This window comes from Bufo gargarizans, chromosome 2, assembly GCF_014858855.1.
Source record: "Bufo gargarizans isolate SCDJY-AF-19 chromosome 2, ASM1485885v1, whole genome shotgun sequence".
Taxonomy (NCBI): Eukaryota; Metazoa; Chordata; class Amphibia; order Anura; family Bufonidae; genus Bufo; species Bufo gargarizans.
In genome coordinates this window covers 654,398,875-654,421,182 of record NC_058081.1, presented here as the reverse complement: position 1 = coordinate 654,421,182, position 22,308 = coordinate 654,398,875, and the positions used below count along the sequence as shown (strand labels likewise).

Sequence of the window (22,308 nt, the reverse complement as noted above, 5' to 3'; positions counted from 1 at the left end):
GGTACTATGTCTTGGGTGAAGGAGTGTGAATCTGTTGAAAACATTCCAGCCGGTTTTGTAATTTCTAGACGTCTTGATAGACAAAGACTTTTGCACCAGATTTTTTGCTGAATCAATGTAAGATTTTAATTCATGACCAATGTTTGGAAAGCTGGAGGGGATAAAGCCGCTCGATCCGCCTCCCGGAATTGCCTGGAAAAAATTGTAAAAATTAAATCATTATAGGGCATCTGCGGTGACATTTTCTTGTGCCTTGGATGTGCCTGCATGTTATATGAAAATTGTGGCACAGGGAAAACCAGACCAACCGACGGACAAAAGACATGATGAAAGGTGACTTGGATCTGCCTTTGGTGATGAGGTCTACCACCGCCTGGTTGTCGGTGACAAACTACTGAAGGGTTTGCCCATTGACTGCCCCAAACTTGGGCCGCTGCTACAATTGGGAACACCTCTAGCAATGGGGAAGACTGTAAAGCACGCTGAGCAGAAGATACGTCTTCGGGCCAGGAACCAGCAAACCAGTGATTTCCGCTGATTGCTGCGTAACTAGCAGAGGTGGTTGTGTCCGTAAAGATCATTGCCGATGCGGGACCCCATTGAGGAACGAACATGGACACCCCGTTCCAATTTGAGAGGAACGTATTCCACATTGCCAAATTGGCGAACGCTTGACTGTCTAAGCAGATGGGGCTATCCTGCTCGGGGGCTGAGGGAAGTAACTGCAACAACCGGGAGGTGAAGGCCCTGCCTTGGGGCATGAGTCTGGTGGCAAAATTCGACATGCCCAGCAAAGATTGCAATTCTACTTTAGTAAAAACTCTAGAACCTACTGATTTGAATATCTCTTCTCTGATTTTTGAGAGCTTCTCCTCCGGTAGCCTAGCTTCCATTTTGATGGTATCTAAAACTATACCTAGGAAGGTGATTAGCGTTGAAGGGCCTTCTACCAAGGTGCGACGGGGACGTTAAGTGCAGAGATCTGGAAAAGGGACCCTGAGTTTGCTGGGACTGCAGTCTGGAGGCTCTACCAACAGGAAATCATCCAGATAATTAATGAACCAGTGGGCAATCACAGCAGTTGACTAAAACCCAAAGCAAAGCCTGCACAAATTGATCGAACAGCCAGGGACTGCTCTTGGACCCGAAGGTCAGACGGCTTGCAAAATAGTACAGGTCTTGCCATTTGATGCCGTAAAACTTCCAGAGCTGCGGGTGGAAAGGCAGCAGCTTGAAAGCATCTGCGATGTCAGCTGTGGATAGCCAAGCCCCTCTGCCTACCTGGAGGATGAGATGGATGGCATCATCGACTGAGTAGTACCGCATGGAGAATTCCTCTGAGGGAATTAGAGATTTGAGGCTCAGGAATGCTGGAACCATGAGGCGCAGGGATATCATATCATAAATTAGATGTTTTTTATTGGAGATTTTTTTGCCCAAATGCCAATGGGGCTGGCCCTCCAATAATTAAAGGGAACAGTGGAAAATGGCCCGATAAGGAATCCCTTCTATAATTCCGACTGTATTAAGACTCCAACAGGGATCCCTTGCGGATGAGAGGAGATTGGGACCCTCCCAAGTGGACTGGGGAAGAGCGACTAGCCCCTTGTGGAACCCCTCGGAAAACCCGGATATTAAGAACTGAACGGATCGGGAATTGAGATGGTCTTGGAGGAGTGCTGCCAAGAGGTCCAGGGTAACCCCAGCTAGTCATGAGGTCCTGGATAAATGCTGTGGTCAGGCTGTCAGGGGGTTTTCTCTGAAACAATTTGAGCAAATGTGCAGGGCTCTACATTTGTTGTAGTTACAGATGGCCATGTTATCATTGTTACAAATTGGGCTGTTGCCCAGGAAAAACTATAGAGCGGCCCAATTTATCAGTGGATGGAGCAGGTCTCTGCGGAAGACCAGAGGTACGGGGAAGGAATCAGCCCTGAGGGACGGGAGGAACTGCGTTAGTGCACCAATCTGAAGAGTGGAGGATGGAGTGGCAATGGCGACAAAAGAGCTCCATATCCATGGAAGCCTAGTTGGTAGTATGCTGAAACTGAGCAAGAATGGCGGCCGCCTTGGCGGAAAACGAGTGGTGATAGCAGTAGAAGGTGTGGCCGCCATACTTGTGACCTAGATCCGTGACCCTGTACAGATAGGTGTCCAATTCCTCTCGTCTCTCAGGGTGGGCAGGACAGATGACGTCCCTGTATAAACTAAAGGCCAGAAAAAATTCAGGGATGGACAGTTTTTTGTTGAGGCGGACGTCCCTAGCTTTTAAGATGATGGAAACGTTGTCGCAAGCGATTATCCTGTTGTCTAGTGTGACGTGGGTGGCTATGAGGATGGAACCTAGATTAATGTCTTTCACCTCTAGGATATCCTTCCTGATGTTATCAGGGACAAAATATGCTGGAGCTACCTCAGGCGTGTATGAGGCTCTAGCTGGGTAATGAGAACAGGAAGCAGAGTCCACTGGAACAGGAGGGGCAGAGGGACTAGGTGTCAGTCCCCTGGACTCTATAGCAATCAGCCTAGCCTGCATGTCTGACACAGAGGTGGCAATGTTGTTGATGGTAGAATGCAATGCGCCAATGACAGTTGGATGGTTGACATGGGGACTTGTTCCGCCGGTGGAGCCATTGGCTCAGACACCAAGAGTCTGAATAGCTCTGCCTTCCGGGCCGACGCTGGATAACGAATCCCTCGCTTGTTGAGTTCTGTAATCAGTTTGGGTACTGTCCAACATCTTAGCGACATGGTGCTGCCATGGCCTGAAGCAGAAGTTTCAGGGATCGATAGGGATTCCTCCACGTCTGATAAGTGAGACATGCTGCGAGTGTGAGATAATAATGACAGAATTCACGGACGGATGGACGGCCCTGGTGTAAAGAGAGAGACCCGAGACCGTGAAGTGAAAAACTAAGAAAGTGATGGTGCTGGTGAAGAACGGAGTGTGGGCGCTTACCTGTGTGGAATCTGGGAAAGAAAGTTACAAACTGGCAATGAGGTGACTTGAACAGAGAATGGGGTGGACTGTGGAAAAAGGTGCTCACCAAAGTGATAATGATTAGATGGTACCTGAAGAAAGAATCAGGAACAAACAAAGATGAAAACAACTGGCCCCGGACCTGAATTGTACAGGACGATGAGGTTAGTTCTCAAGAGCATGGAGGTGGCGGACCGAGAGATCATGTAGGTGAGTATATTTATAAAATATGTGTCTATGAATTTTTAGAATTTTTTTTTTTTTTTAGTGTAGCGACGAAAAAAATGACCTTTGTAGATGTAAACCTGAAAAATGTACCAGACAATGGATATGAACGAATTAAACGTGTGCCTGAATAAACGTGACAGACAACATACATTGAAAAATTAACAGCAGAAGCCTGAATAAACGTACCAGGCAACGGAAATGAATGAATTAAAAACGTAAACCAAAATAACGTACCAGGCAACGGAAATTAATGAATTAAAACGTAAACCTGAATAACGTGCCAGGCAACATACACTAATGATTTAAAAACGTAAGCCTGAATAACATACCAGGCATTGGACATGTGATGAATTGAAACGTAAGCCTGGTTAAATGTGACCGGCAACAGACATAGAAGAATTAAAAACGTTAGCCAGAAACGTAACAACCTTGACATTAAAGAATTGATACGTGAGCCTGAATGACGTAGCAGGCAACAGACATTAAGAACTGTCTCTGGTAGAGACCTCATGCCTTCTAACCTGTGGTCGGACTGTCTCTCTTAGAGACCTCATGCCTTCTAACCTGTGGTCGGACTGTCTCTGGTAGAGACCTCATGCCTTCTAACCTGTGGTCGAACTGTCTCTAGTAGAGACCTCATGCCTTCTAACCTGTGGTCGGACTGTCTCTGGTAGAGACCTCATGCCTTCTAACCTGTGGTCGGGCTGTCTCTCTTAGAGACCTCATGCCTTCTAACCTGTGGTCGGACTGTCTCTGGTAGAGACCTCATGCCTTCTAACCTGTGGTCGGACTGTCTCTGGTAGAGACCTCATGCCTTCTAACCTGTGGTCGGACTGTCTCTGGTAGAGACCTCATGCCTTCTAACCTGTGGTCGGACTGTCTCTGGTAGAGACCTCATGCCTTCTAACCTGTGGTCGGACTGTCTCTGGTAGAGACCTCATGCCTTCTAACCTGTGGTCGGGCTGTCTCTCTTAGAGACCTCATGCCTTCTAACCTGTGGTCGGACTGTCTCTGGTAGAGACCTCATGCCTTCTAACCTGTGGTCGGACTGTCTCTGGTAGAGACCTCATGCCTTCTAACCTGTGGTCGGACTGTCTCTGGTAGAGACCTCATGCCTTCTAACCTGTGGTCGGACTGTCTCTGGTAGAGACCTCATGCCTTCTAACCTGTGGTCGGGCTGTCTCTCTTAGAGACCTCATGCCTTCTAACCTGTGGTCGGGCTGTCTCTCTTAGAGACCTCATGCCTTCTAACCTGTGGTCGGACTGTCTCTGGTAGAGACCTCATGCCTTCTAACCTGTGGTCGGACTGTCTCTGGTAGAGACCTCATGCCTTCTAACCTGTGGTCGGGCTGTCTCTGGTAGAGACCTCATGCCTTCTAACCTGTGGTCGGGCTGTCTCTCTTAGAGACCTCATGCCTTCTAATCTGTTTTCAGGCTGTCTCTCTTAGAGACCTCATGCCTTCTAACCTGTGGTCAGGCTGTCTCTGGTAGAGACCTCATGCCTCTTTCTTGGTAAGAATAATGTATCATTTCATTGATCAGATCTGCAGAGATGATGTAAAACGTCTGAGCTTCCTGCGTGCTGAGCAGCCGGTTGCGCCATAGTTGCACCATACTGCGGCTTCCTCTTCTCAGGCTCTTTTGATACGTGGCGCCATCTCTCTGTGTGGAGAACAGTCCAGCACCCATCCTCTTCTGTCGGGTCTTGTGAGCCTTCTCCAGTGCATGTGGCTGTAGTACCAGACATAACCTGAGCACAGGTGTGGCACTGTCTGGAAGAAGACGGCCATGTTTTTCCTCTGATCAGAAGGTTTTATTGATGAGGGTCCATGAACTGTGGGCCCCCCCCCCCCATCATGCAATGAGCCCTGGAGAGGGAACTTCTTGGGGCAGGTGGGGTATTATGAATTCCTCTCGAGTTGGGTCAGTTCTAGCGGAAGTATGATATACAGATATGGCATGACATGGTTAACATGTCTCCTGTGGACAATATCCCGTCCACCTATACTGGAGAAGTGGTCAGGAGTCCTCAAAGTGAGACCAAGGAGTCCCTGGAATCTCTGACAGTCCTCTGCACGCATTGTCCGGCCGATTCTCGGCATACTGGCAGGTTGTGGCTGGATCTCCGCCTGTTCCAGTGGACGCCAACACGCTAGCTTCCGGCAATGCCAGATACAGAGATCCGGCAGATGCTAGTGCGAAACTATAGTGCAACGGCTTCACTACACCCCCCAACATACATGTGTAGGACACGCCAATACACATGCTGTGATGATGGACAGGGACAGCTTGGGGGCGCTGCAGGCAGAAGATGATGAAGCCTGGGAAGGGGACTCTGACCTCCAACATGGTATCTTCAGGACACACGGACAATCTGCTGAGGAACGCTCCTATATTAATCCAGTAATCAATCAACTTTTATGAAGACTGAAAATTAGTCTCTCCTCCGTGCTCCTGGTAAATTCTTCGCTCTGAGTGAGTGTCCACCGCATGTAGAGAGAACAGCCGCGGGTACATGTATCCAAAAATTTCACAGAGGTCCATGCGGTGACTTGAATTTCACAAGAGCGGCTCCTGATTGCGTTACTTCTGCTTGTGGCGAGAGGCGGCTCTGAGATAACTCTGTTGGGTCCTTCCCTTTTCATGCAGAAAATGTGTGACTAAAAATAAGAGATCTAGGTTATATGAGGTTCTGCAGCAGCTGAGGTGTGTATTAGGAGGTTCTGCAGCAGCTGATATGTGTATTAGGAGGTTCTTCAGCAGCTGAGATGTGTATTAGGAGGTTCTTCAGCAGCTGAGGTGTGTATTAGGAGGTTCTTCAGCAGCTGAGATGTGTATTAGGAGGTTCTGCAGCAGCTGAGGTGTGTATTAGGAGGTTCTGCAGCAGCTGAGGTGTGTAATAGGAGGTTCTGCAGCAGCTGATGTGTATTACAAGCTTCTGCAGCAGCTGACGTGTGTATTATGAGGAATAGAGGAGTACATTAGGAAAAATGTACAACTGAAAGAAGGTTCTAGGACCCTAGCCTGGATACAAGATGAGATATGGCCTCCAGCCTAGATACAAGATGAGATATGGCCTCCAGCCTAGATACAAGATGAGATACGGCCTCCAGCCTGGATACAAGATGAGATACGGCACCTAGCCCACAGATATGGTAGCTGGGCCTGTAGATCCTGTACACCTGTAGGTTGGCGAAGCCAGCGCCCCAGCTGGTCCCATAATTCTAATGACCGGGCAGCCAAGGACGTGTTGTAATCTGGAGATGTCCCTGGGAAGCCCATGCTGTGGGGGCAAGCTTTATCCTGCTGAAAATGACAGTTCTCAGCCCTGCCACGAGAGGAACACATATGACGGCAGGATGTCCTGCACATTTCCCTGAGCTGTTAGTTTCCTCATATTGCTATTAGGGGTGACCGCCTGTCATATGCGATGGCTCCCCCGATCATCACACCAGCAGTTGTCAGCCCTTCAACAAGAGTAACACGTGTGGTGGCAGGATGTCCTGCACATATCCCTGAGCTGTTAGTGTCCTCGTATGAGATGGCTCCCCCGATCATCACACCAGCAGTTGGGGCAGTGTTGCTCCAGAGAATTGAAGCTCCCACCACCAGGTCTCTATGATCAAACCTGATCATCATGTGAAACAGAACCTGGATTCCTCCCTAAAGATGATGACTTTCCAGTCTTTATCAGTCCAGGTTTCTCATTCAGGACACGACTGTAAACAAAGGTGACGGTGACTATCAATGGCGCCGTGACACCAAATCTTCTTCGGCTAAGCAGCTGTGAAGGGCCCAAGAAGGGGTTTATTGAAGGGGCCACCTGTGTCCAGGGGCGTAGCTGAAGGCTCATGGGCCCTGGTGCAAGAGTTCAGCTTGGGGCCCCACTTCCCTCAGTGCTTTGTGGTCAGGAGCAGGGGAGCACACAGTCTTTGTGCTCCCTGAGGCAAAAATTGAAACCGCACTCCTCCCATGTCAAATTCTTGACCTATCCCCTTCCCTCCAGCCAGAGGTGTAACTTGACCAGCATGCACTTTCTATAATACTGGTGTCTTCTTATGTGGCCCAAGGGTCTTTGGGCCCCCTCAGGCTCCTGGGCCCGGTAGCAACTGCTACCTCTGCACCCCCTATAGCTACGCCCCTGCTTGTGTCTGAATGGAGGACAATGAAACTGTGGAGCATCTCGTGCTTGTCAGCAGATCAAACTATCCTCTCTACTGGTGGTGTCTGTATTGTTCACCATGAGTGCCCTCATGTAACCACTACTCCCAACATCTCCTAAGAGTGAGGTCACAACGACAAGATGGTGGCAATTCACCGAAATGATCATTTTGCCTCTCTCTCTCCATTGATTTGCCCCTTTTCAAAGACTATCAACTTGGTAAAATGTCTCTGGGTGCATCGTAAAGGCGTTTGTCACAATCTCTGACCAAGTTGTACACTGCCCAAAAGTAGCCTCTGAGAGCCTTTTCTATAGGGCAACAAAGAATAACTTTTGAGTGCCCTGGTGCCAAGAACCAGTGTATCATCAGACTGCACCTGTAATCATAACCTATCAGTCCGAGACAGAACGGCAGGACAAGTTCTACACCAATCCGACCTTTCTTAGTGCCTCTTGTCAGCAGTGTCTGTTCTCACACGGAGGCCGCATGTCCTGACGCCGGCTGTGGAGGCGACGAACAGAAATCTGCAGTGTGTGAACATGTCACGTAGAGAGCTAATTCTTACTTGGTAAGTTGTGTTCTACTGTACGTTTCCAGGACGGTGCATGACATGACGGACTGTGGTGGCAGCCAATCTACTGCTGATATGATTGTACTAATAGTAGTAGTAGTTCTGGTGGTGGTGGCACCCCAATGGGAAATAAGTCCAGAGAGTCTGGGTCTGCAGTAACCAGTGTCGTCTTCACTGGATGAATTCAGGTACTAAACAATAAAGGCGAGGCATAGGGCTGGCTTTTCCAGTCTCCTCCCTGAGATGAGGCATAGGGCTGGCTTTTCCAGTCTCCTCCCTGAGATGAGGCATAGGGTCGGCTTCTCCAGTCTTCTCCCTGAGACGAGGCATAGGGCCGGCTTCTCCAGTCTCCTCCCAGAGACGAGGCATAGGGCTGGCTTCTCCAGTCTCCTCCCTGAGACGAGGCATAGGGCTGGCTTCTCCAGTCTCCTCCCTGAGACGAGCCATAGGGCCGGCTTCTCCAGTCTCCTCCCTGAGACGAGGCATAGGGCTGGCTTCTCCAGTCTCCTCCCTGAGATGAGGCATAGGGCTGGCTTCTCCAGTCTCCTCCCTGAGACGAGGCATAGGGCCGGCTTCTCCAGTCTCCTCCCTGAGACGAGGCATAGGGCTGGCTTCTCCAGTCTCCTCCCTGAGACGAGGCATAGGGCCGGCTTCTCCAGTCTCCTCCCTGAGACGAGGCATAGGGCTGGCTTCTCCAGTCTCCTCCCTGAGACGAGGCATAGGGTCGGCTTCTCCAGTCTCCTCCCTGAGACGAGGCATAGGGCTGGCTTTTCCAGTCTCCTCCCTGAGATGAGGCATAGGGCTGGCTTCTCCAGTCTCCTCCCTGAGACGAGGCATAGGGGCTGGCTTCTCCAGTATCCTCTGTGAGACGAGGCATAGGGCTGGCTTCTCCAGTCTGCTCCGTGAGACGAGGCATAGAGACAGCTTCTCCAGTCTCCTCCGTGAGACGAGGCATAGGGCTGACTTCTCTGTCTCTTTCCTGGCAGAAGTGTTTGATGCTAAGGAAAGGCCTGAGCTAGCTGTCCCTCTCTCTCTCAGAGGGCTGGTACCCTGGACAAAGGCTGGAGGTCCAGTGTCTGTGGCTCAGTAGTTCGGGTGGCTCCTTGGTCACAGGGCTGGTGACTCATGGTCTGTAGCTCAATATCTCAGCGTCTTCTTCTGGTCACTCAGTAGTCTGGCAGTCTCTCCCCTCCAAGCACTGGTCCCTACCTGCAGCAAACTAGGGTCTCTGACTGCTCTCCTTATATCCCTTCTAGTGGGAGGGGAGGAGAAGCTCAGCACAAACAGATACAATGTTGCACTTCCCGTCTCTCATAGACTTACATTAGCACTAGAATAATACTCAATGGTAATGACGCAGCAGGTTTTCCAGACAAAAACAAGTTTCCAGACATAACAACAGAGATGAACCAGACATTCAGAAGGTCAGACTGTCTGGGTTTGCAGGTAAACAATGTCTGGCTTTTCCCTCCAAAACATGGTCTTCTTTAACCCCCTATGGCAGCTATGGGAAATTACCAGCTTCTCATTCTTAAAGGGGCTGTCTGTATAGAGAGCTGAACCCGGACATAAACCCTTCATCACCCAGGCAGCCCTCATGAATGGAGCATCGTAGCATTTCATGCTCCCTGTATCGTGCAGGGCAAGAGCTTTTTTGTTTACATTTTTGCACTGCTAGGCAGAGGTTTGCACCGAGCGGTGTTCCCGATGACATCACGTTTTACAGGCTCGAGCATCACTAAAGCCCGCCCATTAGTGCCGGTGATGTCACCGGGCTCACTGCTAGGCAGAAGCCTCCTGCTAGCATACCCATGGAGGGTCGGGTACATCACCGACTCTGCAGAAAAAGCCCTTGCCCCGCGCGGTTCAATATATCTCAACGCATAAAGTGCAGCTACACCGTGTTGTACCGTGTACGTCAGTGCAAGTCAGTGGACGTTAACCCTTTAGTATGGAGTTAACGACTGTGTAGGGGAAACAGGGGAAAATGTCCAGACTTCAGAGTAGTAGTAGTGGTGGAGATGGTGGGAGTAGTAATGTGAGTATATAGGACCTTTGGGGCATTGTTTTACGAGGGGCCCATTTTTGTCAGAGCTCGGGTCTGGTGGGCCAGTCCGAGGCTGCGGTTTGGGCCATCCGGAGTTGGGACGGAGGATCGCTGCTCTAGAGGAGCCGGAGTACTGGATGCCATTGTGCAGAGGAGGCTTTCTCTAGCTGCAGGTCTGGCGCAGTGTACATGAGGCACGTCAGCGTCTTTACAAGCTGGGGTTGGAGGGGCTTCCAGCTGTCTGCTGTGCCCCCCTGACTGCAGCAGGATCGGCCCGGCTGTATGTTAGATCCTGCAGAGTGATCCCCCTGCTCTTCCCTATAGCACCTCCCTGGTATTGGACTGCCCCATGCAGCCAGCCATGTGACAGAGCCAGCAGAGGAGGAGAAGCAGAGACGTGTGGGAGGAAGGATCTCTACAGAGATGTGAGGAAACCGTCCTCCATAGTCAGCAGGAGAGCAGCATGCCAGGATCGGACTGATCGCCCACGGCCTCTGCACATCACACCATGCATCTCCAGAGCCATCGCTCCTGTCCCTGTGTGCTGCTGGCAGGTAGGAGGTGGTGACGTCACAGCGGTGTCACCTGGGGTATAATGGACGGCCTGCCATGTATTATACTGGAGGGGGAGGGGGCACGTAGTAATGGGTACAGATGTAGCAGAGCTGTGTGTGTCACTGTGTGCTGCTGGCAGGTAGGAGGTGGTGACGTCACAGCGGTGTCACCTGGGGTATAATGGACGGCCTGCCATGTATTATACTGGAGGGGGAGGGGGCACGTAGAAATGGGTACAGATGTAGCAGAGCTGTGTGTGTCACTGTGTGCTGCTGGCAGGTAGGAGGTGGTGACGTCACAGCGGTGTCATCTGGGGTATAATGCACGGCCTGCCATGTATTATACTGGAGGGGGAGGGGGCACATAATAATGGGTACAGATGTAGCAGAGCTGTGTGTGTCACTGTGTGCTGCTGGCAGGTAGGAGGTGGTGACGTCACAGCGGTGTCATCTGGGGTATAATGGACGGCCTGCCATGTATTATACTGGAGGGGGAGGGGCACATAGTAATGGGTACAGATGTAGCAGAGCTGTGTGTGTCACTGTGTGCTGCTGGCAGGTAGGAGGTGGTGACGTCACAGCGGTGTCATCTGGGGTATAATGCACGGCCTGCCATGTATTATACTGGAGGGGGAGGGGGCACATAGTAATGGGTACAGATGTAGCAGAGCTGTGTGTGTCCCTGTGTGCTGCTGGCAGGTAGGAGGTGGTGACGTCACAGCGGTCTCATCTGGGGTATAATGCACGGCCTGCCATGTATTATACTGGAGGGGGAGGGGGCACATAGTAATGGGTACAGATGTAGCAGAGCTGTGTGTGTCACTGTGTGCTGCTGGCAGGTAGGAGGTGGTGACGTCACAGCGGTGTCATCTGGGGTATAATGGACTGCCTGTCATGTATTATACTGGGAGGGGGCACATAGTAATGGGTACAGATGTAGCAGAGCAGTGTGTGTCACTGCGTGCTGCTGGCAGGTAGGAGGTGGTGACGTCACAGCAGTGTCATCTGGGGTATAATGGACGGCCTGCCATGTATTATACTGGAGGGGGAGGGGGCACATAGTACTGGGTACAGATGTAGCAGAGCTGTGTGTGTCATTGTGTGCTGCTGGCAGGTAGGAGGTGGTGACGTCACAGCGGTGTCATCTGGGGTATAATGGACGGCCTGCCATGTATTATACTGGAGGGGGAGGGGGCACGTAGTAATGGGTACAGATGTAGCAGAGCTGTGTGTGTCACTGTGTGCTGCTGGCAGGTAGGAGATGGTGACGTCACAGCGGTGTCACCTGGGGTATAATGGACGGCCTGCCATGTATTATACTGGAGGGGGCACATAGTAATGGGTACAGATGTAGCAGGGCTGTGTGTGTCACTGTGTGCTGCTGGCAGGTAGGAGATGGTGACGTCACAGCGGTGTCACCTGGGGTATAATGGACGGCCTGCCATGTATTATACTGGAGGGGGCACATAGTAATGGGTACAGATGTAGCAGAGCTGTGTGTGTCACTGTGTGCTGCTGGCAGGTAGGAGGTGGTGACGTCACAGCGGTGTCACCTGGGGTATAATGGACGGCCTGCCATGTATTATACTGGAGGGGGCACGTAGTAATGGGTACAGATGTAGCAGAGCTGTGTGTGTCACTGTGTGCTGCTGGCAGGTAGGAGGTGGTGACGTCACAGCGGTGTCATCTGGGGGTATAATGGACGGCCTGTCATGTATTATACTGGAGGGGGAGGGGGCACATAGTAATGGGTACAGATGTAGCAGAGCTGTGTGTGTCACTGTGTGCTGCTGGCAGGTAGGAGGTGGTGACGTCACAGCGGTGTCACCTGGGGTATAATGGACGGCCTGCCATGTATTATACTGGAGGGGGCACATAGTAATGGGTACAGATGTAGCAGAGCTGTGTGTGTCACTGTGTGCTGCTGGCAGGTAGGAGATGGTGACGTCACAGCGGAGTCACCTGGGGTATAATGGACGGCCTGCCATGTATTATACTGGAGGGGGCACATAGTAATGGGTACAGATGTAGCAGAGCTGTGTGTGTCCCTGTGTGCTGCTGGCAGGTAGGAGATGGTGACGTCACAGCGGTGTCACCTGGGGTATAATGGACGGCTTGCCATGTATTATACTGGAGGGGGAGGGGGCACATAGTAATGGGTACAGATGTAGCAGAGCTGTGTGTGTCACTGTGTGCTGCTGGCAGGTAGGAGGTGGTGACGTCACAGCGGTGTCACCTGGGGTATAATGGACGGCCTGCCATGTATTATACTGGAGGGGGCACATAGTAATGGGTACAGATGTAGCAGAGCTGTGTGTGTCACTGTGTGCTGCTGGCAGGTAGGAGGTGGTGACGTCACAGCGGTGTCATCTGGGGTATAATGGACGGCCTGCCATGTATTATACTGGAGGGGGAGGGGCACACAGTAATGGGTACAGATGTAGCAGAGCTGTGTTTGTCCCTGTGTGCTGCTGGCAGGTAGGAGGTGGTGACGTCACAGCGGTGTCACCTGGGGTATAATGGACGGCCTGCCATGTATTATACTGGAGGGGGCACATAGTAATGGGTACAGATGTAGCAGAGCTGTGTGTGTCACTGTGTGCTGCTGGCAGGTAGGAGGTGGTGACGTCACAGCGGTGTCACCTGGGGTATAATGGACGGCCTGCCATGTATTATACTGGAGGGGGAGGGGGCACGTAGTAATGGGTACAGATGTAGTAGAGCTGTGTGTGTCACTGTGTGCTGCTGGCAGGTAGGAGGTGGTGACGTCACAGCGGTGTCATCTGGGGTATAATGGACGGCCTGCCATGTATTATACTAGAGGGGGAGGGGACACATAGTACTGGGTACAGATGTAGCAGAGCTGTGTGTGTCCCTGTGTGCTGCTGGCAGGTAGGAGATGGTGACGTCACAGCGGTGTCATCTGGGGTATAATGCACGGCCTGCCATGTATTATACTGGAGGGGGAGGGGGCACGTAGTAATGGGTACAGATGTAGCAGAGCTGTGTGTGTCCCTGTGTGCTGCTGGCAGGTAGGAGATGGTGACGTCACAGCGGTGTCATCTGGGGTATAATGCACGGCCTGCCATGTATTATACTGGAGGGGGAGGGGGCACATAGTAATGGGTACAGATGTAGCAGAGCTGTGTGTGTCACTGTGTGCTGCTGGCAGGTAGGAGGTGGTGACGTCACAGCAGTGTCATCTGGGGTATAATGGACGGACTGTCATGTATTATACTGGAGGGGGAGGGGGCACATAGTAATGGGTACAGATGTAGCAGAGCTGTGTGTGTCACTGTGTGCTGCTGGCAGGTAGGAGGTGACGTCACAGCGGTGTCACCTGGGGTATAATGGACGGCCTGCCATGTATTATACTGGAGGGGGCACATAGTAATGGGTACAGATGTAGCAGAGCTGTGTGTGTCACTGTGTGCTGCTGGCAGGTAGGAGGTGGTGACGTCACAGCGGTGTCATCTGGGGTATAATGGACTGACTGTCATGTATTATACTGGAGGGGGAGGGGGCACATAGTAATGGGTACAGATGTAGCAGAGCTGTGTGTGTCACTGTGTGCTGCTGGCAGGTAGGAGGTGGTGACGTCACAGCGGTGTCACCTGGGGTATAATGGACGGCCTGCCATGTATTATACTGGAGGGGGAGGGGCACATAGTAATTGGTACATATGTAGCAGTGCTGTGTGTGTCACTGTGTGCTGCTGGCAGGTAGGAGGTGGTGACGTCACAGCAGTGTCATCCGGGGTATAATGGACGGCCTGCCATGTATTATACTGGAGGGGGAGGGGGCACATAGTAATGGGTACAGATGTAGCAGAGCTGTGTGTGTCACTATGGCTGCTGGCAGGTAGGAGGTGGTGACGTCACAGCGGTGTCATCTGGGGTATAATGGACGGCCTGCCATGTATTATACTGGAGGAAGCACATAGTAATGGGTACAGATGTAGCAGAGCTGTGTGTGTCACTGTGTGCTGCTGGCAGGTAGGAGATGGTGACGTCACAGCGGAGTCACCTGGGGTATAATGGACGGCCTGCCATGTATTATACTGGAGGAAGCACATAGTAATGGGTACAGATGTAGCAGAGCTGTGTGTGTCACTGTGTGCTGCTGGCAGGTAGGAGGTAGTGACGTCACAGCGGTGTCACCTGGGGTATAATGGACGGCCTGCCATGTATTATACTGGAGGGGGAGGGGGCACATAGTAATGGGTACAGATGTAGCAGAGCTGTGTGTGTCACTGTGTGCTGCTGGCAGGTAGGAGGTGGTGACGTCACAGCGGTGTCACCTGGGGTATAATGGACGGCCTGCCATGTATTATACTGGAGGGGGAGGGGGCACATAGTAATGGGTACAGATGTAGCAGAGCTGTGTGTGTCACTGTGTGCTGCTGGCAGGTAGGAGGTGGTGACGTCACAGCGGTGTCACCTGGGGTATAATGGACGGCCTGCCATGTATTATACTGGAGGGGGAGGGGGCACATAGTAATGGGTACAGATGTAGCAGAGCTGTGTGTGTCACTATGGCTGCTGGCAGGTAGGAGATGGGGACGTCACAGCGGTGTCACCTAGGGTATAATGGACGGCCTGCCATGTATTATACTGGAGGGGGAGGGGCACATAGTAATGGGTACAGATGTAGCAGAGCTGTGTGTGTCACTGTGCTGCTGGCAGGTAGGAGGTGGTGACGTCACAGCGGTGTCATCTGGGGTATAATGGACGGCCTGCCATGTATTATACTGGAGGGGGAGGGGGCACGTAGTAATGGGTACAGATGTAGCAGAGCTGTGTGTGTCACTGTGTGCTGCTGGCAGGTAGGAGGTGGTGACGTCACAGCGGTGTCACCTGGGGTATAATGGACGGCCTGCCATGTATTATACTGGAGGGGGAGGGGGCACATAGTAATGGGTACAGATGTAGCAGAGCTGTGTGTGTCACTGTGTGCTGCTGGCAGGTAGGAGATGGTGACGTCACAGCGGTGTCATCTGGGGTATAATGGACGGCCTGCCATGTATTATACTGGAGGGGGAGGGGGCACATAGTACTGGGTACAGATGTAGCAGAGCTGTGTGTGTCACTGTGTGCTGCTGGCAGGTAGGAGGTGGTGACGTCACAGCGGTGTCACCTGGGGTATAATGGACGGCCTGCCATGTATTATACTGGAGGGGGCACATAGTAATGGGTACAGATGTAGCAGAGCTGTGTGTGTCACTGTGTGCTGCTGGCAGGTAGGAGGTGGTGACGTCACAGCGGTGTCACCTGGGGTATAATGGACGGCCTGCCATGTATTATACTGGAGGGGGCACATAGTAATGGGTACAGATGTAGCAGAGCTGTGTGTGTCACTGTGTGCTACTGGCAGGTAGGAGGTGGTGACGTCACAGCGGTGTCATCTGGGGTATAATGGACGGCCTGCCATGTATTATACTGGAGGGGGCACGTAGTAATGGGTACAGATGTAGCAGAGCTGTGTGTGTCACTGTGTGCTGCTGGCAGGTAGGAGATGGTGACGTCACAGCGGTGTCATCTGGGATAAAATGGACGGCCTGTCATGTATTATACTGGAGGGGGAGGGGGCACATAGTAATGGGTACAGATGTAGCAGAGCTGTGTGTGTCACTGTGTGCTGCTGGCAGGTAGGAGATGGTGACGTCACAGCGGTGTCATCTGGGGTATAATGGACGGCCTGCCATGTATTATACTGGAGGGGGAGGAGGCACATAGTAATGGGTACAGATGTAGCAGAGCTGTGTGTGTCCCTGTGTGCTGCTGGCAGGTAGGAGGTGGTGACGTCACAGCGGTGTCATCTGGGGTATAATGGACGGCCTGCCATGTATTATACTGGAGGGGGAGGGGGCACATAGTAATGGGTACAGATGTAGCAGAGCTGTGTGTGTCACTGTGTGCTGCTGGCAGGTAGGAGATGGTGACGTCACAGCGGTGTCATCTGGGGTATAATGGACGGCCTGTCATGTATTATACAGGAGGGGGAGGGGACACATAGTACTGGATACAGATGTAGCAGAGCTGTGTGTGTCACTGTGTGCTGCTGGCAGGTAGGAGATGGTGACGTCACAGCGGTGTCATCTGGGGTATAATGGACGGCCTGCCATGTATTATACTGGAGGGGGAGGGGGCACATAGTAATGGGTACAGATGTAGCAGGGCTGTGTGTGTCACTGTGTGCTGCTGGCAGGTAGGAGATGGTGACGTCACAGCGGTGTCATCTGGGGTATAATGGACGGCCTGCCATGTATTATACTGGAGGGGGCACATAGTAATGGGTACAGATGTAGCAGAGCTGTGTGTGTCACTGTGTGCTGCTGGCAGGTAGGAGATGGTGACGTCACAGCGGTGTCACCTGGGGCATAATGGACGGCCTGCCATGTATTATACTGGAGGGGGAGGAGGCACATAGTAATGGGTACAGATGTAGCAGGGCTGTGTGTGTCACTGTGCTGCTGGCAGGTAGGAGATGGTGACGTCACAGCGGTGTCACCTGGGGTATAATGGACGGCCTGCCATGTATTATACTGGAGGGGGAGGGGGCACATAGTAATGGGTACAGATGTAGCAGAGCTGTGTGTGTCACTGTGTGCTGCTGGCAGGTAGGAGATGGTGACGTCACAGCGGTGTCATCTGGGGTATAATGGACGGCCTGCCATGTATTATACTGGAGGGGGAGGGGGCACATAGTACTGGGTACAGATGTAGCAGTGCTGTGTGTGTCACTGTGTGCTGCTGGCAGGTAGGAGATGGGGACGTCACAGCGGTGTCATCTGGGGTATAATGGACGGCCTGCCATGTATTATACTGGAGGGGGAGGAGGCACATAGTAATGGGTACAGATGTAGCAGTGCTGTGTGTGTCACTGTGTGCTGCTGGCAGGTAGGAGATGGGGACGTCACAGCGGTGTCATCTGGGGTATAATGGACGGCCTGCCATGTATTATACTGGAGGGGGAGGGGGCACATAGTAATGGGTACAGATGTAGCAGAGCTGTGTGTGTCACTGTGTGCTGCTGGCAGGTAGGAGATGGTGACGTCACAGCGGTGTCACCTGGGGCATAATGGACGGCCTGCCATGTATTATACTGGAGGGGGCACATAGTAATGGGTACAGATGTAGCAGGGCTGTGTGTGTCACTGTGTGCTGCTGGCAGGTAGGAGATGGTGACGTCACAGCGGTGTCATCTGGGGTATAATGGACGGCCTGCCATGTATTATACTGGAGGGGGAGGAGGCACATAGTAATGGGTACAGATGTAGCAGGGCTGTGTGTGTCACTGTGCTGCTGGCAGGTAGGAGATGGTGACGTCACAGCGGTGTCATCTGGGGTATAATGGACGGCCTGCCATGTATTATACTGGAGGGGGAGGGGGCACATAGTAATGGGTACAGATGTAGCAGAGCTGTGTGTGTCACTGTGTGCTGCTGGCAGGTAGGAGATGGTGACGTCACAGCGGTGTCATCTGGGGTATAATGGACGGCCTGCCATGTATTATACTGGAGGGGGAGGGGGCACATAGTACTGGGTACAGATGTAGCAGTGCTGTGTGTGTCACTGTGTGCTGCTGGCAGGTAGGAGATGGGGACGTCACAGCGGTGTCATCTGGGGTATAATGGACGGCCTGCCATGTATTATACTGGAGGGGGAGGAGGCACATAGTAATGGGTACAGATGTAGCAGAGCTGTGTGTGTCACTGTGTGCTGCTGGCAGGTAGGAGATGGTGACGTCACAGCGGTGTCATCTGGGGTATAATGGACGGCCTGTCATATATTATACTGGAGTGGGCACATAGTAATGGATACAGATGTAGCAGAGCTGTGTGTGTCACTGTGTGCTGCTGGCAGGTAGGAGGTGGTGACGTCACAGCGGTGTCATCTGGGGTATAATGGACTGCCTGTCATGTATTATACTGGGAGGGGGCACATAGTAATGGGTACAGATGTAGCAGAGCAGTGTGTGTCACTGCGTGCTGCTGGCAGGTAGGAGGTGGTGACGTCACAGCAGTGTCATCTGGGGTATAATGGACGGCCTGCCATGTATTATACTGGAGGGGGAGGAGGCATATAGTAATGGGTACAGATGTAGCAGAGCTGTGTGTGTCACTGTGTGCTGCTGGCAGGTAGGAGGTGGTGATGTCACAGCGGTGTCATCTGGGGTATAATGGACGGCCTGTCATGTATTATACTGGAGGGGGAGGGGGCACATAGTAATGGGTACAGATGTAGCAGAGCTGTGTGTGTCACTGTGTGCTGCTGGCAGGTAGGAGGTGGTGACGTCACAGCGGTGTCACCTGGGGTATAATGGACGGCTTGCCATGTATTATACTGGAGGGGGAGGGGGCACATAGTACTGGATACAGATGTAGCAGAGCTGTGTGTGTCACTGTGTGCTGCTGGCAGGTAGGAGGTGGTGACGTCACAGCGGTGTCACCTGGGGTATAATGGACGGCTTGCCATGTATTATACTGGAGGGGGAGGGGGCACATAGTACTGGATACAGATGTAGCAGAGCTGTGTGTGTCCTTGCCGCCTTGCGGCTGTCTAGGTGTTACAGTGCCAGTCCTATGTAGAGCCCCTGGAGGGCTGTAACACAGAACCACTGGGGCCGCTGTAGTTCCTATCAGTGGCATTTCTGGACCTCTACGTTCCGGATTGGGATAGACCGGTTCTGGCTCCGTGATGGTCGTCCCGCCACGGACTGATTAGTTCCACCTTTGGACTGTACTGGTGAAACTCGAAAAATTAGAATATCGTGCAAAAGTCCAGTTATTTCTGGAATACAACTTAAAATTAGAATTTTGTGAAAACGTTGAATATTCTCGGCTTAGTGTCGGATCCAGTCATTGACCCCGGAGCAGAGGACCTGGGGGGATCGGGACTTTGGGGTCTCATCAGCCGGAATCATCCAGATCATGACCAATAAAGGCCTGAAACGTCTCACTTCACATGGAACGCGTCTCAGATGTTACTGAAAGAAATGAACTTTGCACAATATTCTAAGTTTTCGAGTTTCCTGTATATTTGAGCAGCGCCTGTCAGTTCCTCCTCAGCAGCTTCTTCTGACTCCGGCCTCTAGTCCAGATATTGTCCCGGAGCTTCCTGCAGACTGCGGCACTGATCTGTCACCGGACCTGGACTGTGTCCGGACTACTCCTCTGCCTCACACTACACCTATTACCATTCATCTGTCACCGGACCTGGACTGTGCCCTGACTACTCCTCTGCCTCACACTACATCTATTACCATTCATCTGTCACCGGACCTGGACTGTTCCCTGACTACTCCTCTGCCTCACACTACATCTATTACCATTCATCTGTTACCGGACCTGGACTGTTCCCAGACTACTCCTCTGCCTCACACTACATCTATTACCATTCATCTGTTACCGGACCTGGACTGTGCCCTGACTACTCCTCTGCCTCACACTACATCTATTACCATTCATCTGTCACCGGACCTGGACTGTGCCCTGACTACTCCTCTGCCTCACACTACATCTATTACCATTCATCTGTCACCGGACCTGGACTGTGCCCTGACTACTCCTCTGCCTCACACTACATCTATTACCATTCATCTTGTCACCGGACCTGGACTGTTCCCTGACTACTCCTCTGCCTCACACTACATCTATTACCATTCATCTGTCACCGGACCTGGACTGTGCCTGACTACTCCTCTGCCTCACACTACATCTATTACCATTCATCTGTCACCGGACCTGGACTGTGCCCTGACTACTCCTCTGCCTCACACTACATCTATTACCATTCATCTGTCACCGGACCTGGACTGTGCCCTGACTACTCCTCTGCCTCACACTACATCTATTACCATTCATCTGTCACCGGACCTGGACTGTTCCCTGACTACTCCTCTGCCTCACACTACATCTATTACCATTCATCTGTCACCGGACCTGGACTGTTCCCTGACTACTCCTCTGCCTCACACTACATCTATTACCATTCATCTGTCACCGGACCTGGACTGTGCCCTGACTACTCCTCTGCCTCACACTACATCTATTACCATTCATCTGTCACCGGACCTGGACTGTGCCCTGACTACTCCTCTGCCTCACACTACATCTATTACCATTCATCTGTCACCGGACCTGGACTGTTCCCTGACTACTCCTCTGCCTCACACTACATCTATTACCATTCATCTGTCACCGGACCTGGACTGTTCCCTGACTACTCCTCTGCCTCACACTACATCTATTACCATTCATCTGTCACCGACCTGGACTGTTCCCTGACTACTCCTCTGCTCACACTACATCTATTACCATTCATCTGTCACCGGACCTGGGACTGTGTCCTGACTTACTCCTCTGCCCATCACACTACATCTATTACCATTCATCTGTCACCGGACCTGGACTGTGTCCTGACTGCTCCTCTGCCTCACACTACATCTATTACCATTCATCTGTTACCGGACCTGGACTGTGCCCTGACTACTCCTCTGCCTCACACTACATCTATTACCATTCATCTGTCACCGGACCTGGACTGTGCCCTGACTACTCCTCTGCCTCACACTACATCTATTACCATTCATCTGTCACCGGACCTGGACTGTGCCCTGACTACTCCTCTGCCTCACACTACATCTATTACCATTCATCTGTCACCGGACCTGGACTGTGCCCTGACTACTCCTCTGCCTCACACTACATCTATTACCATTCATCTGTCACCGGACCTGGACTGTTCCCTGACTACTCCTCTGCCTCACACTACGTCTATTGCCGTTACTCTGTTCTATCCTCAGTACTTAGATTCAGGTCTACCGCTGTGTAGTGAATCTTTGTTGAGAATCCTACTTATGGTTCCGTTTTTCCAGGGGCCGCGATCTGAGCTCATCGCCCACAGTGTCATTGACATTCCAGACGATCAATTCTAGCAGAACGCCCCCTGGGGCCTGACATCCAGGAGAATCCATCTGTGACCTATTTATTTGGACTCTGCCCCATGTCTGATATTCACCGACCGCGTTCAGATCCATCCTGTCGTACAGCACATATATACCCACTCATGTGTACATTATAGCGTATACATCCACTGTCCGGAGCGCTCTGTCTGCCGGCGGCGATGACTGACTCCTCGCCACTCTGTGGTTATTGGCCACACAGACCACCAGTCTCACAGGGTCGGTCCCAGTGTCACCTCGACCGTAGACAAGCCTCGCCCGTCTGCCCTCTCACTAATACTAGATGAGGAGTGAGCGGAAACGTTATTGGATCGGTTTATAAACTGTTTCGCCATTTCCGTTTTTGTTTTTAATCCTACGGGGAAAAGCGCCAAACCCTATTTAGTGAAAAGGTCTCTAACCGATCACATCAAGGGGATGGGACCAGGGCCGGCTCCAGGTTCATGTGGGCCCTTGGCCGATAAATCCCAGTGGGCTCCCTTGAGCCATTTTGTACAGTTACATGTCCCTTTGTGGCTCTCACACAGTATAATGTTATGTTATGTTACTAAGTCCTTGTATAGCGCTCTAGAGGAACTCAATCCGATCGAAGCGCTTGTCGACGGCTATATTGGTGGGCCCCTACATCATCCTACACAAAAAGCCAGGTCTTAACCAACTTCCTAAATTGATGAATAATGACCCCCAATGCCCCCAAACACAGTATAATGAACCCCCAGCGGCCCTCTATTCAGAATAATAACCCTCAGTCGCCCCCCATTCAGAACAATGACCCCTAACGCCCCCACACTGGGGGTTAT

At 51.9% G+C, this 22,308-nt stretch overlaps 1 protein-coding gene across 2 annotated transcripts in view; it reads left to right on the top strand.

The window, feature by feature from the left end:
- Positions 1-10,252: 10,252 nt before the first annotated feature.
- Positions 10,253-22,308, top strand: part of LOC122928918 (carcinoembryonic antigen-related cell adhesion molecule 2-like) — a 109,027-nt gene continuing 96,971 nt past the window's right edge. Inside the window, exon 1 of one of the 2 annotated variants that reach the window (XM_044282235.1) lies at positions 10,253-10,543. In XM_044282235.1, the coding sequence (XP_044138170.1) occupies positions 10,498-10,543 (46 nt within the window). In that variant the 5' untranslated portion in view covers positions 10,253-10,497. The remainder of the gene's footprint in view (positions 10,544-22,308) is intronic. The other variant, XM_044282237.1, reaches the window with a different exon arrangement.